Here is a 22,467-nt window from a genome sequence, read left to right on the forward strand (position 1 = left end):
CCCTCATCGAGAATCAGTGTCATTCTGTGTTCAGCTAACAACAGTCTCAACCTCCCCATCAAGAAGAAGCAGGATTTCCTCAAGACTCCACATCCATTTGCAAACTTAGGTACTGAAAAATTGGGCAAATGACTAAATACTTTTATTCTTAACAATTTTTGATGCTTACCACTTAGGAAACCCAACGTTGATCTCCAAAACTTGGAGTAAACAATGTAGAGCATTCAGCTTCCACACAATGATTCCATTACTAGACAGCCAAAGGTTGGCAAAATTTGTGCAGGCATATTTGAAAGTCATTTGCAGTTAGCTTATACACTCCCCGGGCTGGATATTAATATTCCTTAGAATTGCTGGGATAAATCAACTGACGGTTTTCTAATCAGTGATCATTTCCTCCTGAAAAGTCTGATCTGTCTCTCGGTGTTCGCAAAGCAACTTCTCTGCACTTTAACATTAGCCGCAGGCACGTAACGAAATGACCCCAAGGTGTTGTGGGCAGTCAGGAATGTCAAGATTTGAACATGCAGGATATACTTAGAGACAACATTTGGTTCTCATATCCTGAGAAATTATTTCTTTTTTCCCTCCCATCTGGTGTTTTCCATAATAATAAAGTATGCATTACTGAGCTTCTACATAAATACCTAAGTAGTTTATGCTGATGGTCTTTATAAAGAATGACTTATTTTTAAAGTAATTCTTGCAGAGGGTATGGGCAAGGCAGACTACATTGGCGTAATAATATGCTGTGCTACAAAGTGAAAGGATGTTGGTTCCCCACATAGTGAGATCCTGTTAGCTGAGCCAACAGGAGGAGGCACTGAGCTGAGATAGAAATTTTCACACAGAGTGTGAGGGGAAAATGGAGACAGTCACCTTGTCCCATAAATTCATAGGGCCATTTACACCAATGCTGGGCCCTTGAGCCAGGACTTCCAGCCGCCAATGCTATCCAGACCTTGGGAGCCGGCATGCAGGCTGTTGTTTCTCAGTGCTTATAGAGCCTGATAACTGCCATTAGACCAGCCAGGCCGCTAATCAAAAGTGACACAGATGCAGGGCCTAATAGGACAGCGACAGCTAGAGGCGACCTGTATGAGGCTGTTGCTTTGGGAACTCCAACAGTGTTGCTGATCATTTTAATATATGGTAATGAGCTCCCAGCAGCATCAGCGAGCGCACACGTGAAAGGCCTCAGATCGCACTGGGAACTATAAAGCAGCCACTATGAGGCAAAAGCCCAGCGGAAACCCACCCCAGAATCACCAATACGATGAGGTTACGACAGAAACTCACCAAAAGCAGCAAATAAATTCAGGGCTCACGGCTCATTATCATAGACTGAATGGCTATTTACAGAATCCCACTGCAGAAACCTTGAAATGGATTACCTGCAGATCATCTTGACCACAAATAGGGTATGGGAATTCTGAAGCGGGGGAGAAAAATATTTTAAAATGGGGAAAAAATATTATAAGAAAAATAATATGTTAAAGAAATTGGAGCCGAAAATCTTGGTGAGGGGTAAGGTACATCCCAATGTAAGTGCTAGGATATGAGTTAGCTGTGGCTCAGTGTTATGGATTCAAGTCCCACTCCAGAGGCTTGAGCACAAAGTCTAGGCTGACACAGACTGAGGGAGTGCTGCACTGTTGGAGGTGTTGTCTTTTGGATGAGACATTAAACCGAGGCCTCATCTGCCCTCTCAGGTGGACATCAATGATCCATGGCACTATTTTGAAGAATAAGGAAGTTCTCCCCGTGTCCTGGCCAATAGTTATCCCTCAACCAACACCTAAAAACAGATGATCTGGTCAGTATCACATTGTTGTTTGTGGGTCCTTGCTGTGCGCAAATTGGCTGTTGTGTTTCCTACACTACAACAGCGAATACACTTCAAAAGTACTTCAATGGTTGTAAAGTGCTTTGGTATGTCCTTAGGTCATGAAAGGTGCTATATAAATGCAAGTCTTGCGTTCTTTCTTTAGTATACACCCGCCCAGACTTCTGCTGCTGAATCCACCAAAGTTTACAAGGTCAGGCAGAAGTCCCTTATTTAACATCTCAATGGTGAGCGCCCACACCAGTAAGGATGCTTACAGTGTGACTGTCTTGTGGTACAAGTTGACAGTTCTGGGGTAGGTTCCGGGTCACCCTGCCACATGGAGTTGTAAGGTGGTTCCAGTGGCTGCTTTATAAGGCAGCATATTTACATTTTTAAAAAAGAATTCCTTGGTTTTCTTCAGGGGTACAGGATACAATCCCAGCCTAACCTTTAAGTGGACCCAACAGCCACCAATCAGTAGGCTGGTAGACCTGATGTCACCAGTTGTGCTGCTGCCAATGATGTACCAGGTCCCTGTGAGGCCAGGGGCACAGAAACTTCTGGCACTGGGAGTTCCCATCCTCCCATCCCCACCCACTCCTATGACACTGGCCTTGCAAAGGGTGAATGAAGGCTCCACCCCTTACAAGGCCCCATAGAACCCCTGATGTAAGGCTGGAAGTTCCTCCAGAGTTACAGTGGGAGTGAGCTAGGAGATCTGTGGATTTTCAGCCTTATAGATTCTAAATGAATTAACATGTATTTTAATTCTATCTAGAGTTGGGAAATTCTAGTTCTACATTCACAGCGATTTAGGTTGTGTCCTCTGCGAAGCTTTATGGAGAAATAAAGAGAAACCAAGCAGTAAACTACTACTCAACCTGTTGTGAATTAGAAACACCATTACAAATGTAGATTTGCAAGGTTGCTGAATTCAGAACTCTTATGGTTCAATTATGTTGTAGTGTTTGCATTGATGCGATGCGGTATTTGCATTGCACTCATGCAAAAATTTCATTGGGAATTAACAGTGCATTGAATTCTGGTAAATGATGTGAGTGTACCTTGGGGAATTAGCTTCACTCTGCTTTGGCTTTGTATCAGTTGGAATATAACTGCAACCACTTGTGAAATTAAATTTTTTAAAATTCCAAGGCAATCTAACTGTTTAACTGTTCAGTGTTGTCAATGAGCTGACCACTGCCCCAAGAGTTCTTTAATAACGCTAACTATTTAGTAGATATCTGGACACCCAGGAGTGGAGCTCTGTGCGTGCTCGTAGATGCAGAGTTCTACCTTGTCTCAGCAGACAGCAATGCCGAGACAGCCGTATAACTCAGTGCTGCCAGCTCACACCAGACTAATGATGGTGTCTAACTGGTGCTTGAAGTATAAGAGGGCAATAAAATAAACAATGTTCCATGATTTTTCCTATTTGTATTGCAATATCCTTTATTGAATGTGAAAGATAAACTGAAGGAAGTCCACATTTAAGATCAATTTGCTTTTGATAATATCGCAAGCTGGGAATACACTTTGATAATGAGGTGTATATTCTACCATTTGCTAATTTTAATGAAAAAGCACAAGTAAAGCGAAGAAATCCAATCCATATCTGTATCTCCTTTTTTGATAACATTAGCAAATGGCAAAAAAAAATACTTCAATACCATAAATTGGTAATACTCTTTTGTGGACACCATGGCTTAGAAATTGGATTGTGTCCGAAGAGGGCATGATCTGGAAGCAGCACATGCTGCACAAAGAGGTCAGCGGAGGACCACAGGAAATTGGTCTGCCGGCCTCATTTGTATGTTATCAGCCGCAGAGGCAGCTCACTGGTCTGATGGAAGGGAGTGAAATTCGCCGGCTGAGATGCCAACTGAGGGCCTAAGGTGAGTCCAGGGAGGGGGGTGTGAGCTTAGGCTAGCAGCAGCTCTCAGTTTTAATCTGGAGTCAGGAAGAGCTCCTGGCTACATGTTCAGATAAGTCAAAAATGTTTAACTCATATTTGGACCCATGTTATGGCTATTATGCACCTGAGAAAACTGACCACAGCACACGCGGGGCATACTGCACTCAGATGGGACCTAATTTCACAAAGGGGCTTGAAACAGGCGTTCGTAACATTGCCCGTTTCCGCCCTGCATCAGCTCATCTGCTGGTGAAACCCTCATCCATGCCTTTGTTACCTCTAGACTTGACTATTCCAATGCTCTCCTGGCTGGCCTCCCACCTTGCACCCTCCATAAACTTGAACGCATCCAAAATTCTGCTGCCCGTATCCTAATTTGCACCAAGTCCCGTTCACCCATCACTCCCGTGCTCGCTGACCTACAATGGCTCCCAGTCCAGGAATGCCTTGATTTTAAAATTCTCAGCCTTGTTTTCAAATCCCTCCATGGACTTGCCCCTCCCTATCTCTGTAACCTCCTCCAGCTCTACAACCCTCCGCACATGTGCCTCTTGCACATCCCCGATTTTCTTCGCTCCACTATTGGCAGCCATGCCTTTAGCTCCTAGGCCCTCAGCTCTGTAATTCCCTCCCTAAACCTCTCTGCCTCTCTGTCTCTCTCTCTTCCTTTAAGGCACTCCTTAAAACCTACCTCTTTGATCAAGTTTTGGGTCATCTGTCCAAGTATCTCTTTATGTGGCTCGGTGTCAAATTTTGTTTGATAATCGCTCCTGTGAAGCGCTTTGGGGCATTTTACTATGTTAAAGGCACTATATAAATGCAAGTTGTTGTTATTGTTGTTGAACCTGTTGGTAATGTTACAGCCTTATCACTTCCATTATTTTCTATTTAACTCATGGCAAAGATCCTGGTGTGTCTTTTTGTCCATTTGTAGAAATAAAAAACCCTTACGTATGTTTGAGTCATGGGTCTGCTTGCCTCTATGAGTTAGAAGGTTGTAGCTTCAAGCCCTGCTCCTCGATTTGAGTGCATAATCTAGGCTGACAGTTCAGTGCAGTATCGAGGGAGTGCTACATTGTCAGAGGTGCTGTCTTTTTAATGAGCCATTAAACCAAGGCTCCATCTGCCTTTTCAAGTGGACAAAAAAGATTCCGTAGCCCAATTCGAACAAGAGCGGGGAGTTCTCCTGTTGTCTCTGGCCAACATTCATTGCTCATCATCAAAAACAGATTAACTGGTCATTTATCACATTGCTGTTTATAGGACCTTGCTATTTGCAAATCGGCTGCAGCATTTGTCTACAGAAGTGATTCCAGTTCAGAAGTAATCGATTGGCCGTGATGTACTTTGGGAAGTCCTGAGGATGATATAAAAGCAAGTTCTTTCTTTAGTTTCCCTGAGTCATGAAGAAATTAGCTGGTTAAGGGCCAGGGTCCATCCTCACACCAAACAAATAAAATAATAAAATTACAGTTTATTTAAAAAATGAAGAAAGTTTTATGTATATGATGTATAAAATTCAGCACCAGAAATTCAGAAAATATTAATTCTGTGGATGGTACATAATTAGATGTACATAATTTGAAAGTTTAAAATAAATTATTACTCATAAGGTTGAAGTAAAAAACTTGAAGTCCACGGACTTTTGACTATCTGCTAAATTTATATTAACTGGTCTCTGCCCCTCACTCTGAAAAACAAAGTTTAACTGGGCTTGGTCTCCAGGCCCACAGTTACAGAAACATCCGTTTTAACTTAAAGATAAGTAACAGGAAACTCTCATTCCTTTGCTGTGTAAACGAGACTTTGAAATACTGTTCAACTCTGCCAGTAGTACACAAAGTGCATTTCAGACTCCTGAGTACAAGTTAAACATCATGCAATTTTCAGTGCAACTCCTTGGTGCTGGATGGCCTGGTAGTTGCAATTGTAAACTACTTGACTCCTAATGAGGACACCTGAATTTGACGCCTGATCTTGATAGACATTCACATCTGGACATCCCCTGGAAGGTTAAGTTTCAGCAGTCTCAGCTGGTAAAATGGGCAGGGAGAGAAGAGTAGCGGGTAGATTTTGACTTTGTGTGATAGTGTTAAACGGTTGATAGCGAATCGGCAGCCCGTTTGACATCTCATCCGATTTTTATTTCCACTGACTTCAGTGAATTCACTATCACCTGTTTTACATTATTGCACAAAGTCAAAATCTACCCCTAGGATTGAGGCCTGGGGTCCTTTGATGCACCAGACACATCTCTTGGAGGTTTAGTTAAGGAGCAGAACCTACCATGTCTGTGAAAATGTCCATGAGTTGGACAGTTCCATTGTAAACACCCGTCTAAGGAAGAGAAAATCAAAATACTGGTGTAAAATGTGTACACTTCAACGGAGGCAGCTTTATTCTGTGCACTACACTGATGTCTTTTAAAGAAGGCTTTCCTGCAGCAGAAATTATTTTATGCCAAGGACCCGACCCAGAGTTTCCACCGTGTCTAACAGTAGAAAACTACATTTGGATTAAATTAGCAGTCTGGATTCAATTACAGAAAGAATGCAACGTATTATTATCTTTCCCACAATGATGCTAGGAACAGATCATCTCATACATCATTACTAATTCCAACTCAACATTGTAAAAATGCTGAGATCCTTGTGGCTTGGAATGAATTACTGTTCCTGAAAACCAACAGTGACAGTAACCCTTAATTTGTGGAGGCCAAGGTTCAGTAAACTCAAGGTGGAATGATTCTGTAAAGTCCTAACTTGGCATGACTGAATGTTACATTCCTTTCCATTTTGCAAAGCATGAACATGCTTTCTATCGACTTACATGTACTACAGTGACACTCTGAGTGACAATATTCATGGTGGTTGAAAATTCATGGGCCTTCCAGCGGACCCCACCATAATTTTAATAGGAATACACCTAAAGGGCTGGAAACTAGGCTGGGCCTCAGATTCGGCAGCTTCTAGCCTTATTTTCAGAATTCTGTAGGGCATTGTAAGGAATGGAGCCTTTGCCAGCATCATACGAGGGGCCTGGGCCGGGACCAGGGTAGGACTGTCCAATGCTGGTTGTAGGCTCTATGTTGCATTTGGTCGGACCCACTCACTCACCTTCCCCCCCACCCCACCACCCCCCACCCATAAAAAGATTTCAGGCCAGTAAAATCTTGTAATATTTTTATACTGGCCCCTTACAAAGGGAGTTGATGAGGAAGTTCTTTCACCTTTCTAGGGGGAGGCCATCACTACCCCCCTCTCCCCCGCAACCCCCTCCCCGGGCTGGACGGTGCATGATACATCATAGTATGAGGCATCTTCAGCAGACAGGTGCCTATGAAGCACCCCTAGTGGTGCAGTCACCCATCATTGGCATTCAAAGTAGGGAACCTCCCCAAACCTCGGAAAGTCCGCTTAGGTCAGCAGCAAATGATCCCACTGGGCCCATCTTGGCACTTACATGGAGAGCGGCTCTCGGTAATGGAGAGAGGGTTAAAATCAATTCCTTTTATTATACTAATTATAATAAAATTATACCACTTATAAGAAAATATACTTTGAGTAATTGCTTCAATTTTAAAAACGCATCTATGCATTTTTGCCACTTCCAAACATTTTTAGAGTTCCTTTCCCAAGAAATCACATGTGAATTAAAGCAGTACTTACTTACATAGGACATTTTCATTACTATGAAAAGTGTAAAGCTCCCTGTTGTTTTCATATCCAAACACAGGGCAAATAAGGAGGAAGTCACAAGGTAATAGTTTATAACAAAAGTTGATGCAATTTAATATTTTCAATTCTGGAGGAATAGTGACAAACCGTAAAGCATAAAAAAGTTTTTCTAATCACCAAAATTTAAAATGTTACCATCTGCATTGACTAAAATGTTAACACAATGTATAGATTTATTAATTTTAATATACAGCAGGTCTCTCATTATCAGTAAAGAGAGAAAGCAGTTTAATGGTATGGTGTGTGGACCCTTTGTCAGTTCTGATGTTTATGCCCGAAACATTTGCCTGTCTTTCTTCTTTCAGATGATGACAGATGTGCTGTGTCTCTCCAGCATTTTCTGTTTCTAGTACGGATTTATTATTTTTGAACAAGATGAAAGTTAATATTTTGCGGAGAACTGCAACATTAGAAGTAGCTGTTTATGGTCAGATTCAATAATATAGTAGACAATAAATGCCCAGCATTGAGTTATAGGTTCTAATTCAGTTAAGATCTTCTGATGATGTCATAAATATTTATGAATGTCAGTAACAGCCTAAGATGGAATAACTGTTTTAGATGCACTGGCAGCCATTTATTGTTATTCTCTCTAATCTCTAATTTAACTTTTAAAAAAATCATTTATGTGATTGTGATGGCAACACTGACCACTAGAAGTTGTGTAACATATGGAACGAGTAATGATGATGCTAATGTAAAAATTGAATGTATCATATGACTGGTACTATGGTAACATAATTTTGTTTTTTCCCCAAAAGCATACAGAAGATAATCTTTATTTCTATATGTTTGTTGTACATGTGTACTGAAAATCTACATGGCTTTAACCAAAAAGAACTGTTCAACATAGAATTTAGTTTTCACATTTGCCTGTTAAATAACATCAGCAGACAATTCTACTGCCCATTATGTCTTAAAGTACAAACTATAGCCTGTGGAAAGTGAATGAAAGGATTTATTCTCTTTGGAATAAGGCTAAGCCCAAGAGTATAGCAAAATAAATATTGATTATAGTCCTTTAGTTTCAAGATAAACCATTATCCCTCAGGTTACAGAAGTGACCTTGAGTTAGTAATTATAGTTCAATTACATCTGTAACCTGGAGGCACTGATTCACTGTGATACCCCTTGACTGCAGTCATTATTTGTACAATATGGCAGGAGAGAGTCACTTACTATTGAATTAGACAGTGCCCTTTTCTTCAACTGAAGCAATTTTTAAAACAGTTGACAAAAAGACATTCCGTGACAGGAATCATTCACAAAAACATTGGCGAGGGTCAATTTGAGGTCGGGAAACCCATTAGTACAGGTTTCCCGGATGTCCTTACGATTTTGATGTAAGGTCATCTTGTTTTTTGTCGGTTTCCCATCCGACTGACCGACTGATTGACAGGCTGGTCTCAGTTGGACGGGAGACCAGCCAGGGAGAGGACATCTTCATGTAAGTCTGGAGATATGTCTTTGTTTGCATGGATGGGGGGAGGGGGCACGGATGGGTACGGGGGCATGGGTGGGCAAGGGGCACGGGTGGGCACAGGGGTCGCGAGTCATGGGGGAGGGGATTGGGGGTCAGTCACGGGGGGGGGCGGAATCGGGGGTCATCTCGGGGGTCCGAGATTGTTGAAGGGGAGGCTCAGGGGTCAGAGAATCGGGGTCGGGATCGGACGGGGAGGATCTGGATCAGCGGATCAGAGTTGGGGGATTGGTGATCGGAGGGGGAGGATCAGGGTCGGGGGTTGGAGGGGGAGGATCGGGGTCGGGGATCGGGGTCAGGGGATCGGGGGTCAGAGGGCGAGGATCGGAGTCGGGGCGTCGGAGGAGGAGGATCGGGGTCGGGGCATCGGGGGTCTGAAGGGGAGTGTCAGAGGTTGGGGTTGGGGGGTCCACGATTGGTGGGGGGGTTGTCCATGATCGGGGGGGGGGGCGGGTCGGTGCAGGTAGGATTGTTGGGCCTGGGGGAAGCACTCCTGCTCCTCCGGGCCCACAAGCCGTGCCTTTCTAGGCACCTACCTGTTAGTCTTGGGCCTTCTTGCCTCCTTTCACAAGGTGTAAAACAGAAGGCCAGGACTCCCGCCCCCCTCCCCCGGGGTTGAAATCGGGAATTAGTGAAAAATGGAGGCCTGAAGCCTCCTTGAAAGGTTTTAAGACCTGACCCGCCTCCTGGGAGCGGGTTGGTTGCCCACCTCTTGCCCCGCCCTGGTGGAAACCGGAAATGGGCGGATTGGAGGCGGGTTGGGGGGTGGGTTTGAAATGGTGGCAATTTTCAATGCACCCCCACCCCCAACCCACCCGTTTTTTACTTTTAAAATCGAGCCCTTTAACTCAGTCAATAATCTCAAACTCCACTTAAAACAGGTGTAAAGATGATGGACAGTTTTTGCATTAGGAAAGTCACTTTATTTGATCTGAGTTCCCATGAACTTGAAAATCCTGATGTGCAGTGTATGATACTAGAGAAACAGATTAAATATTTATAAGTTGTTAAGTGACCCTTTGCCTACAAAAATATAGCTATATTTAATTTGAAGATAATCTATTAGAGTGACCCAGTGACCATATTTATCAACCACTTATTTGGCCTGATTTACCTGACTGCTGGTTTGATCAGAATGGCCCTGAACATTTTCTCTTCTGGAGTTTTCTTCCTCATATCAATGGACTGTATGAAGGGGTGAAAACCAGCCAGTACAAAGCCCTTCTGGTAGAGTTCCTGCAGCTGAGCGGGCAGATCATGCAAGGAGGAAAGCTTGACTGCAGACGACTCTGTTATCTCTGAAGAGGCACCACATGAAAGACAAAGCAGAACATTAGAAATTAATGGAAGTAACACTGGTAAATCATCTAATGGCCTAGAATATGACCACACATTGTTTTCTAGATCAAGAGTTTCCCCAGAATAATACTCAACCCGCTGCAATACAGTCTTTCATTGTCTTTAAAAATGTCAGCTGTTGTTCCCAGCTATAAAAGAATCACATCCACAATATATAATATATATAAGTATATCTGAAGCATTAAACCCCCAGTCCACCTGGTACTCGAAACAATTTCTGGAACATAACTCATTATACATACCATTAAGCAATAATTAACAGCAGATAGTTAGCATCTTTATATTCAATGCAATTAATTGTCATGTTCCAAGATTATGGAACTATCACCAACACCCACAGAACAAGCCATTTCAGTTAATTGTGATTCATTAGTGTCACCTTTTCCACAAGAGTACAAAGAAATCTCTTTTGCTTACTCAATTCTCCTCTCGATAGTGTACTGTGAAGTGCTGCAAATTGATCTCTCTGTGTCTCTTTATGAAAAACCCTTATAACACTGCCACATCTGCCACCTAACTGATGCGGCTTTCAAATTTGGAAAACAATTTCAAGAATGTACCTGAATCTCTATGATGTACTACAGCATCAAACCACAGAAGTTTACAGCATCAGAAGGAAGCCAATCGGCCATTCGTGTCTATATCAGCTCTCTGCTAGAGCAGGGTTGTCCAACCTGCAGCCCTGGCAATCCAGCCCTCAAAGCACAGGAAATACAGTCCTAGTTGAGCTCATATTTATTATTTGCTGATTTGACCTGTTCGAATTCTGTGGGCCTCGACGAGAATTTGGCACAGGGCTGCTTTTAACACTGTTGCTTCATTGGTGAATGAATCAAACCAATCTCCGTTAGTATTTTTTTATATTCGTTCATGGGATGTGGGCATCGCTGGCGAGGCCAGCATTTATTGCCCATCCCTAATTGCCCTTGAGAAGGTGGTGGTGAGCCGCCTTCTTGAATCGCTGCAGTCCGTGTGGTGAAGGTTCTCCCACTGTGCTGTTCGGTAGGGAGTTCCAGGATTTTGACCCAGCGACGATGAAGGAACGGCGATATATTTCCAAGTCGGGATGGTGTGTGACTTGGAGGGGAACGTGCAGGTGGTGTTGTTCACATGTGCCTGCTGCCCTTGTCCTTCTAGGTGGCAGAGGTCGCAGGTTTGGGAGGTGCTGTCGAAGAAGCCTTAGCAAGTTGCTGCAGTGCATCCTGTGGATGGTACACACTGCAGCCACAGTGCGCCGGTGGTGAAGGGAGTGAATGTTTAGGGTGGTGGATGGGGTGCCAATTGAGCGGGCTGCTTTGTTCTGGATGGTGTCGAGCTTCTTGAGTGTTGTTAGAGCTGCACTCATCCAGGCAAGTGGACAGTATTCCATCACACTCCTGACTTGTGCCTTGTAGATGGTGGAAAGGCTTTGGGGAGTCAGGAGGTGAGTCACTCACAGCAGAATACCCAGCCTCTGACCTGCTCTTGTAGCCACAGTATTTATATGGCTGGTCCAGTTAAGTTTCTGGTCAATGGTGACCCCCCAGGATGTTGATGGTGGGGGATTCGGTGATGGTAATGCCGTTGAATGTCAAGGGGAGGTGGTTAGACTCTCTCTTGTTGGAGATGGTCATTGCCTGGCACTTGTCTGGTGTGAATGTTACTTGCCACTTATCAGCCCAAGCCTGAATGTTGTCCAGGTCTTGCTGCATGCGGGCACGGACTGCTTCATTATCTGAGGGGTTGCGAATGGAACTGAACACTGTGCAATCATCAGCGAACATCCCCATTTCTGACCTTATGATGGAGGGAAGGTCATTGATGAAGCAGCTGAAGATGGTTGGGCCTAGGACACTGCCCTGAGGAACTCCTGCAGCAATGTCCTGGGGCTGAGATGATTGGCCTCCAACAACCACTACCATCTTCCTTTGTGCGAGGTATGACTCCAGCCACTGGAGAGATTTCTCCCTGATTCCCATTGACTTCAATTTTACTAGGTCTCCTTGGTGCCACACTCAGTCAAATGCTGCCTTGATGTCAAGGGCAGTCACTCTCACCTCACCTCTGGAATTCAGCTCATTTGTCCATGTTTGGACCAAGGCTCTAATGAGGTCTGGAGCCGAGTGGTCCTGGCGGAACCCAAACTGAGCATCGGTGAGCAGGTTATTGGTGAGTAAGTGCTGCTTGATAGCACTGTCGACGTCACCTTCCATCACTTTGCTGATAATTGAGAGTAGACTGATGGGGCAGTAATTGGCCGGATTGGATTTGTCCTGCTTTTTGTGGACAGGACATACCTGGGCAATTTTCCACATTGTCGGGTAGATGCCAGTATTGTAGCTGTACTGGAATAGTTTGGCTAGTTCTGGAGCAAAAGTCTTCAGCACTACAGCCGGGATGTTGTCAGGGCCCATAGCCTTTGCTGTATCCAGTGCACTCAGCCGTTTCTTGACATCACGTGGAGTGAATCGAATTGGCTGAAGACTGGCTTCTGTGATGGCGGGGATATCGGGAGGAGGCCGAGATGGATCATCCACTCGGCACTTCTGGCTGAAGATGGTTGCAAACGCTTCAGCCTTATCTTTTGCACTTACGTGCTGGGCTCGGCCACCATTGAGGACCGGGAAGGCTTACAGAGCATCCTCCTCCCGTTAGTTGTTTAATTGTCCACCACCATTCAAGACTGGATGTGGCAGGACTGCAGAGCTTTGACCTGATCCGTTGGTTGTGGAATCGCTTAGCTCTGTATTTAGCACGTTGCTTCCACAGTCTAGCATGCATGTAGTCCTGAGTTGTAGCTTCACCAGGTTGGCACCTCATTTTTAGGTACGCCTGGTGCTGCTCCTGGCCTGCTCTTCTACACTCCTCATTGAACCAGGGTTGATCCCCGGCTTGTTGGTAATGGTAGAGTGAGGAATATGCCAGGCCATGAGGTTACAGATTATGCTGGAATACTAATCTGCTGCTGCTGATGGCTCACAGCGCCTCATGGATGCCCAGTTTTGAGCTGCTAGATCTGTTCTGAATCTATCCCATTTAGCACGGTGATAGTGCCACACAACACGTTGGATGGTGTCCTCAGTGCGAAGATGGGACTTTGTCTCCACAAGGACTATGCGGTGGTCACTCCTACCAATACTGTCATGGACGGATGCATCTGCGACAGTTAGATTGCTGAGGACGAGGTCAAGTTTGTTTTTCCCTCATGTTGGTTCACTCACCACCTGCCGCAGGCCCAGTCTGGCAGCTGTCCTTCAGGACTCGGCCAGCTTGGTCAGTAGTGGTGCTACCGAGCCACTCTTGGTGATGGACATTGAAGTACCCCACCCAGAGTACATTCTGGGTGGGGGACATACAGATTAATGGGAACAGGGAGCTAAAGTTTATATGTAGCTACCAATGCTCCATCATATGCAATTATGTGGCCCGCAAAGATAAAAGCTAGAACATCCCAAATATAGGGGTATATACAGTGGGTGAAATCACACTATGATTAACCCATTTGTATGAAATTCCTCGTCCACTACAACCTGATTGAAATAAGTCTTAGTTAAACTCGCAATCGAGAGCAATTTCATATGAAAGTGTTAATGTAGTAATATCCATGGCACACAAAATCCTGCTGGCTCCCTTTTTTCCCTCTTGTGCACAAAGCCATCTTCAACATCTCCAAACTGTTTAACGTTCCTGGGCTGGTTGATTGGAAAAGGCTGCTTACTGGCGAATTTTGACCTGTCAGTAAGCAGCCTTCATCAGTCCTCCAGGCCCAGCTATTTTAAGTGCTGAAGCATTTTCTCCTGCACCCTGTGCTGCTTTAGTGACCCCAGCCAATCTCTTCCATTCCCATGTTCACAGGGAAACATGTTTTGAAGTGGGGGTTATATTTCTGAAGATAATGGAACGTTTCTAAAGATGTATTGTGACCTAAAAGAGGCAAAGAGAAACAAATAGGAGAGAGCTCCAAACAAGAGAGAGACTGAGACAGAGACAGAGTGAAGACCAAAGAAGAAAACGAGAGAAAGAAAGGACCAGAGGAGAAGAGGAGGGAGAGAGAGAGAGAAAGAGAGATAAAGAGGACAGGGAAGAAGAGAGAGTAGAAGAGAGAGAAGACCAGATAAAGGGAGGATAGGAAGATGGAGAAAAAATGAGAAGAGGAGAGTGAAAAAAACAGGCTTCAAAGAGACGAAGGAGAGAGAGGATTAGGGGAAAGGGTGATGGGAAGCCTCATGTGATCTTGTTTATTTGTGTATGGGAGTCTCACTTTTTTATGTATAGGGCTTGCAATATTGAAAAATCATGCAACCCCATCACTAGTTTCAACATGTGTATCCAGCCCCACCTGCAAAAAGCTGGATATCTCTATGTAAATACACTTGTATGCTAATATTCTATAGCGGGACTTCACCCACAAGTTTCTTTGTTTAAAACTGCAGCATCTCTGTCTTTTCAGACAAACATACCTGCCAAATACATCATATCAAATATGATTAGCTGATCAGGTATTTTGTCCCATGGAGATTCAGATTACATTTTATTACATTTGTCACTTACGCCCACTCCAGCTAGTTGAAAAGTTCCAGAGTTGTCAACTTGAGGAAACGTTAGGAATGAGATTTATGAACAGCAAGAGAGACACAAGTTATAAACACCTTTAAATTTATGGAGCTATACTTAACCCAAAGTGAGCAACTGTCATTGTCAATGCCAGTGAGTAACACTTGATGGATCAGGTTTCCTAGTATTTAGGGGACTGGAGTGAAGGTCAGTGCTATGTGTAAACAAGCACTTTGCAATGTTACTAAGGCATGATAAAGCACAAAAGAGTAATTTTACAAACATGGGCAGAGCTTTGACCCCCAGGAGTGCATATCAGGAATTCAGACTCAGAGGTCAGTATGTTGATCCTTCTTTCCATCCATGGCAGAGATCTCAGTGGGATGTCCTGACCTTCATGCCTAAATTCATGATATGTGCTCCTGGCATATGAAGCTCCAAGCTGGTAGTGCAAATTTGTAAAATCCACCCTTTCTGTCCAAATCTTTTAAACCTTACATTCATCTATTTAGGTCATTTTTGGAAGAAAGTTTTAGGTTTGTAAGAAATATGATTTTACAGGGGTTAGGTCTGCAAGTGTTTTTTTTGTTGTCTGATTACGCTTCTGTGAAGCGCCCTTGGGATGTTTTACTACGTTAAAGGCACTATATAAATGCAAGTTGTTGTGTTAAAACTGAGACTATAGTGAAATGAGAGAATGAAATCTTGAAATAATGGTTTTTCTTTCAGTCAGCTTGACTATTGTTCATAATGCCAATTGAATGTAGGTACCGAAAGGAAAAAGTAAGCTGCCCAGTTGGTAATCAATCCTTCTATTGTCTCAGTAGAAGTTCTGAATCCAGTTGAGGCAACCTGACTATTCTTAGGACTGGGTTGACTTCTGGTGGCTTTTCCATCTTTACCTGATGAGACAGCCGAGACCAGGAGCTCTCTGTGTAGAGAATCATGGAAGTTAATCCACATTCTAACACTCTGTGGAACAGAATCGCATCTCAACATCATCATAGAACTAGTGCTGTCCCTTTAACTCAAAGGATTCTTAAAATATACAATCTGGAAAGCTCAAGCTTTAAATTATTTGAAGTCATTAAATTTGTTGAGCTTGGATATGTTGAGTTGCAATGCTTTTTATATGTGCTCAATCAACTTAATACTGTCTGGCTGTAGTATACAGAGTTTAAGTATGACATATTTAGATGTGTTTAAAAATGTTCAAAATACTTTTATTTTGAGACACTTTTAACATATTTACAGTGTTTTTCTTTGATCATCCAAGGTGTAACACTTTCAAATTATTTTCATTGTAGATGTTATAACATCTTCACCTCACAGTGGGGAAGCCCCTAATGGATTCAGAGTTTCCGATCAGATGACCAGACTTTCCTATACTAACTGCCCGATAAAAGCCATTAGAGCATAAGGGTGAAACTGTTTCACTTTGATACTGCAGTTGTAGTGTAAATGCAGCCTGAATGCAGTGCACAACCTAACTCTGGAATGTCATCAAAGCTGAAGGTCAGGCTAGGGTGTGTGGCCCAACTAAGAGTTCTATATACAAATGCACGGAGTATAAGGAATAAATTAAATGAACTACAGGTTCAAATTCAAATTGGAGGGTATGACATGATAGCTATTACTGAGACTTGGCTGCAGGATGGTCAGGATTGGGAACTAAATATACCAGGTTATAAGGTCGACAGGAGAGATAGGGAAAATGGAAGAGGGGGAGGAGTAGCCTTAATGATTCGAGATGAAATCACTTCAATGATAAAGGGGGATATAACGAGAGGTAAGCAGCCAACAGAGACCTTATGGGTTGAATTGAGAAATAGGAAAGGATCTAAGACTATAGTGGGAGTTGTATATAGGAGCCCTGGCAGCAGCTCTGAAGTGCTAGATTGTATAAATGCAGAGATTAGACAAGCATGTAAGAAAGTCATAGTGGTCTTAATGGGGGACTTTAACCTTCACGTAGATTGGGAAAAGCAGACTAGCAACTGTCAGAAAGGTAGCGAATTTCTTGAGTGTGTCCGGGATAGTTTTCTACAGCAGTATGTCCTGGAGGCAACAAGGGGGCAAGCCATACTAGATTTAGTAATGAGTAATGAACCAGATTTAGTTAATGGCTTAACTGTGCGTGAACATCTAACCAGTAGTGATCATAACATGACCGAGTTCAATGTGGTGTTTGAAAGGGAAAAAAAGTGAATCAGCTGCTAAGATTCTAGACTTGGGCAAGGCCGACTTCAATGGGATGAGACAGAGACTGTCCACAGTAAACTGGGCAAATCTGTTAATGGGTAAAACGACTGATGATCAGTGGGAAATGTTTAAAGAAACATTTAACGTGATACAGAATCGGTTATACCCCTGAGGGGCAAGAACTCTACTTGCCAAAAAAAACAGCCGTGGACAACTAAAGAGGTAAGGGACAGTATAAGACATAAGGAAAGGGCATACAAAAAGGCAAAAAATGGCACAGATCCTGGCGAATGGGAAAGATACAAAGATCAACAAAGGGTCACAAAACAGATTGTAAGAGCTACAAAAAAAGAGTATGAAAAGAAACTTGCAAGCGATAGCAAAACCAATACGAAGAACTTTTATAGTTATATTAGAAAAAAGAGGGTGGTCAGGAGCAGTGTTGGCCCCTTAAAAACTGAAAGTGGGGATATTGTCATTGACAATGGGGAAATGGCGGACATGTTGAACAATTACTTTGAGTCAGTATTTACAGTAGAAAAAGAGGATAGCATGCCGGAAATCCCAAGAGTAGGCCATTCAGCCCCTCGAGCCTGCTCCGCCATTTGATAAGATCATGGCTGATCTGTGATCTAACTCCATATACCTGCCTTTGGCCCATATCCCTTAATATCTTTGGTTGCTAAAAAGCTATCTATCTCTGATTTAAATTTAGCAATTGAGCTAGTATCAATTGCCATTTGCGGAAGAGAGTTCCAAACTTCTACCACCCTTTGTGTGTAGAAATGTTTTCTAATCTCACTCCTGAAAGATCTGGCTCTAATTTTTAGACTGTGCCCCCTACTCCTAGAATCCCCAACCAGCGGAAATAGTTTCTCTCTATCCACCCTATCTCCCCTTTCTATACCTTCATCTAAGTCGTTAATAAATATTGTGAATAATTGAGGCCCCAAGACAGATCTCTGTGGGACTCCACTAGTCACATCCTGCCAATGTGATGTAATATGAATCTTTTTTTTGTGCAAGGGGAAGAGAAGATAAAACCAACATTAACTTTAACCACAGATAATTATTTACAGCAACATTTTGCAACTGTCAAAGCATCTGGTTGGAACTTACTGGGTCAATGATTCAATTTGTACATGTAACCCACAGTGATTCAGATGAGCCAACCAGTGACCTGTTAGTCATAGAATCATAGAATGATTACAGCACAGAATGAGGACATTTGGCCCATCGAGCCCGTGCCGACTCTTTCTGAGGGCAATCCAGTTAGTCCTATTCCCCCAATCTTTCCCCAAAGCTCTGCAAATTTTTTCAAGTGTTTATCCAATTCCTTTTTGAAAGCCATGATTGAATTTGCTTCCACCACCCTTTCAGGCAGCACATTCCAGATCATAACTACTCACTGCATAAAAATGTTTTTCCTCATGTCGCCTTTGGTTCTTTTTCCAATTACCTTAAATCTGTGTCCTCTGGTTCTCGGCCCTTCCACAAATGGGAACAGTTCCTCTTTATTTACTTTATCTAAACCCTTCATGATTTTGAACACTTCTATCAAATCTCCTCTCAACCTTCTCTGCTCTAAGAAGAACAATCCCAGCTTCTCCAGTCTATTCACGTAACTGGAGTCCTTCATTCCTGGAATCATTCCAATAATTCTTTTCTGCACCCTCTCTGAGGCCTTCACATCATTCCTAAAGTGCGATGTGCAGAACGGGACACAATACTCCAGCTGTGGCCAAACCAGTGTTTTATAAAGTTTCAACATAACTTCATTGCTTTTGTACTCTATGCCTCTATTTATAAAGCCCAGGATCCCGTATGCTTTTTTAAACACTTTCGCAACCTGTTCTGCAACATTCAAAGATTTGTGCACATATACCCCCAGGTCTCTCTGTTCCTGCACCCACTTTAGAATTGTACCATTTAGTTTATATTGCCTCGCCTCATTCTTCCTGCCAAAATGTATCACTTCGCACTTCTCTGCGTTAAATTTCATCTGCCACGTCCCATTCCACCAGCCTGCCTATGTCCTCTCGAAGTCTATCACTATCCTCCTCACCATTCACTACACTTCCAAGTTTTGTGTCATCTGCAAATTTTGAAATTGTGCCCTGTACACACAGGTCCAAGTCCATTAGTATATATCAAAAAAAGCAGTGGTCCTGGTACCGACCCCTGGGGAACACCACTGTATACCTTCCACCAGTCTAAAAAACAACCGTTCACCACTACTCTCTGTTTCCTGTCACTTAGCCAATTTTGCATCCATGCTGCCTCTGCCCCTTTTATTCCATGGGCTTCAATTTTGCTGACAAGCCTATAATGTGGCACTTTATCAAACGCCTTTTGAAAGTCCATATACACAACATCAACTGCATTGCCTTCATTAAACCTCGCTGTTACCTCATCAAAATACTCAATCAAGTAACTTAAACATGATTTGCCTTTAACAACTCCCTGCTGGCTTTCCTGTATTAATCCACACTTGTCCAAGTGACTGTTAATTTTGTCCTGGATTATCATTCCTAGAAGTCTGCCCTGAAACCAAAAATATTTCTTTATTCAGGAGAACTTTTTATCAATTCCTCTTTGTGTCTGCAGAGCCTGAAGCCACCTCAGTAATATTGACAGCAGTCTCAACACTGTCGATGGAAACAAGCCAAACAGATGTTACTTGTTTCCAAACTGTCACTGAATCGCTGTGAGCTTTCCTGAGAGTGTGTAATCCTGAGAACCAATACTGGTCAAACTTGAAAACTAAGCTTTCATAAATCAAAGACAACATCTTCGGAGTCCGTATAGATTAATTTAAGTCTAGACAATTGCACCCAAGCTTTTTCTGGTAATAACATTAAGGGACTAGTGGTAGTAACTGCACAGATGTTGTGTGTTAGTAGAAAAACAATTGCGTAAAAGTGCTAAAAACCTTAAATATGATCAAACCCTGGAAGGATCCATTTTTATTTGTGATCCAACATAATTTAAAGATAAAAGTTGTCTTTATCAGTGATGAAATGCAAACCTGCATCTTCACATTGGCTCTATATACATGACAGTATCAATATCTTCTAACCTGTCAACTAGAGTTACAGGTCCCGATATTTACGGGAAGGCGGGGAGGAGGTGGGGGCGACTTGCAGCAGGCGGGAAAGCTTGAAATGGGGGGAATGCGGAGGTCATGCTGAATTTAACAGCAGGACCTCATTTGAATTTTTTTCTCCGTTTCCCGGCCAGCAGCCAGCCAGATTGAGAGGCTGGCAGCCAGGGAGCGGAGAGAAGAGAGGAGGAAAGGAGAAATCATTAGGGTGGGAGATCACTGTGGGGGGAAGGGGGAGTGCGTGGAGGTGGGGGGAGGGAGATCGCGCCGGGGGGGAGATTGTGTGGGGTGGATTGGGGGGAGATCACAGGGGGGCGATCGCGTGGGGAGAGGGTGGGGGGAGCTCGCACAGGGAGGGGGTGGGGTGAGATTGCGCAGGGAGGGGGTGGGGTGAGATTGCGCAGGGAGGGGGTGGGGTGAGATTGCGCAGGGAGGGGGTGGGGTGAGATTGCGCAGGGAGGGGGTGGGGTGAGATTGCGCAGGGAGGGGGTGGGGGGAGATCGCGCAGGGAGGGGGTGGGGGGAGATCGCGCAGGGAGGGGGTGGGGGGAGATCGCGCAGGGAGGGGGTGGGGGGAGATCGCGCAGGGAGGGGGTGGGGGGAGATCGCGCAGGGAGGGGGTGGGTGGAGATCAAGTGGGGGTCGTGGGAGAGATCGTATGGGGGGGGGCGGGGGGAGATCACCCAATGGGAATGGGGGGAGATCGCTCAGCGGGGTGGGGGGGTCATGTGGGGTGGGGGAAAGTGTGCATGGGTGGGGGAGGAGGTCGCGTGCAGGGGGAGAGATCGTGCGCAGGGGGAGAGATCGTGCGCAGGGGGTATCGTGTGCGGGGTGGAGATCGCGTGGGGGGGGGGTGGGGGAGATCATGCACGGGGGGACGGAGATTTCGCGGGGACGGGGAGATCACGTGGGGGTTGTTCGAGCGAGGGAAAATCGTGCGCGGGAGGGAAATCGTGCACGGGGGGAGATCGCGCAGGTGGGAGATCGTATGTGGGGGGGGGAAATTTCCCGTGGAGGTGTGGGAGATCGCAAGTTGGCCTGGAGATCGGGGGGGGTGGGTCGTTAGATCGCGGGGAGGGAGGCCGATCAAGGCAGGTTTGTTTCGGGGGCCAGGGAAGCTCTCCTGCTCCTCCTGGCACACAAGCAGTTCTATAAAAAGCATTTACTTGCTGGATCTGACAGTTCTCGCCTCCCTTTAGCTGCTGGGTTTCCCAAGCCCCGAGAAACCCGGCCCGCAGCCATTAAATCTAAAAGGCTGCTAAAATCTGAGGCACACAGCCTCCCAACCCGCCCAGGTTAAACCGGAAGTAGGTGCGCTCGCAGCTGGATGGGGTCGGTTTTCAGATTTTTAAGAATTTAGCGCCCCCCCCCACACCCCTCTCCCCCCCGTCCTGGAGTGGGTTAAAATTCCCCTCATAGTAACTGACTATGGTGGAGCCTTCATTATTTACTATAATTCCCTAGTAGATAATCAAGTTCCTTTATATTGGTTTTCTATTTATGGTACAATACACTAGACAAGGGAATGAAAATAATATGAATAATAAGAGAAGAGAGGTGAGATTAGCTGCCTTCAACATCAAGGCAGCATTTGACTGACTATACCATCAAGGAGCTCTAGCAAAATTGAGATCAATGGGGGTCCGGGGTTAACCTTCCAGTGGCTGAAGTCATACCTGACACACAGGAAGATGGTTGTGACTGTCGAAGGCCAATCATCACAGCCCCAGAGCACTGAGCTAGAGGAGTTCCACAGGGAAGCGTCCTCAGAAAAACCATCTTTAAGTGCTTCATCAATAACCATCCCCGTTGACAATTCCACAACATTCAGCTTTATTCACAACTCCTGTGATAATGAGGCAGCCCATGTCAGCCTACTCTATGGCCTGGATGATATCCATGCTTGGGCTGACAAATGGCAGGGAACATTCCTGATATATAAGTGCAAGGCAATTACCATCTAGAACAAGAGAAAGCCCAGTCATATCCCTGAACTTTCAATACTGTCACCAAGACTCAACTATCAACATCTTAGGGTCATCACTGACCAGGAGCTTAATCAGATTAACCATATTAAATCAAAAGCAAAAAACTGTGGATATTGGAAATCTGAAATAAAAACAGAAAATGCTGGAAAAATTCAGCAAGTGAGGCAGCATCTGTGGAGAAAGAAACAGAGTTAATGTTTCAGGTCGAAGATCTTTTGCCAGAACTGGAAGATGTTAAAGAGTTAAAGTTTTTGAGCAAGTACAGAGCCAGGGAAAGGGGGGGAGGGAGGGGGGGGGAAGGGGAGGAAAGAACAAAAGGGAAG

General features: G+C 44.3%; 1 protein-coding gene across 1 annotated transcript in view; it reads right to left on the bottom strand.

The window, feature by feature from the left end:
- Positions 1-22,467, bottom strand: part of LOC137342225 (raftlin-like) — a 129,247-nt gene that overhangs the window by 53,256 nt on the left and 53,524 nt on the right. Inside the window, exon 3 of the mRNA XM_068006024.1 lies at positions 10,075-10,258. Within this exon, the coding sequence (XP_067862125.1) occupies positions 10,075-10,258 (184 nt within the window). The remainder of the gene's footprint in view (positions 1-10,074; positions 10,259-22,467) is intronic.

This window comes from Heptranchias perlo, chromosome 2 (assembly GCF_035084215.1).
Source record: "Heptranchias perlo isolate sHepPer1 chromosome 2, sHepPer1.hap1, whole genome shotgun sequence".
In the NCBI taxonomy this organism is placed as follows: domain Eukaryota; kingdom Metazoa; phylum Chordata; class Chondrichthyes; order Hexanchiformes; family Hexanchidae; genus Heptranchias; species Heptranchias perlo.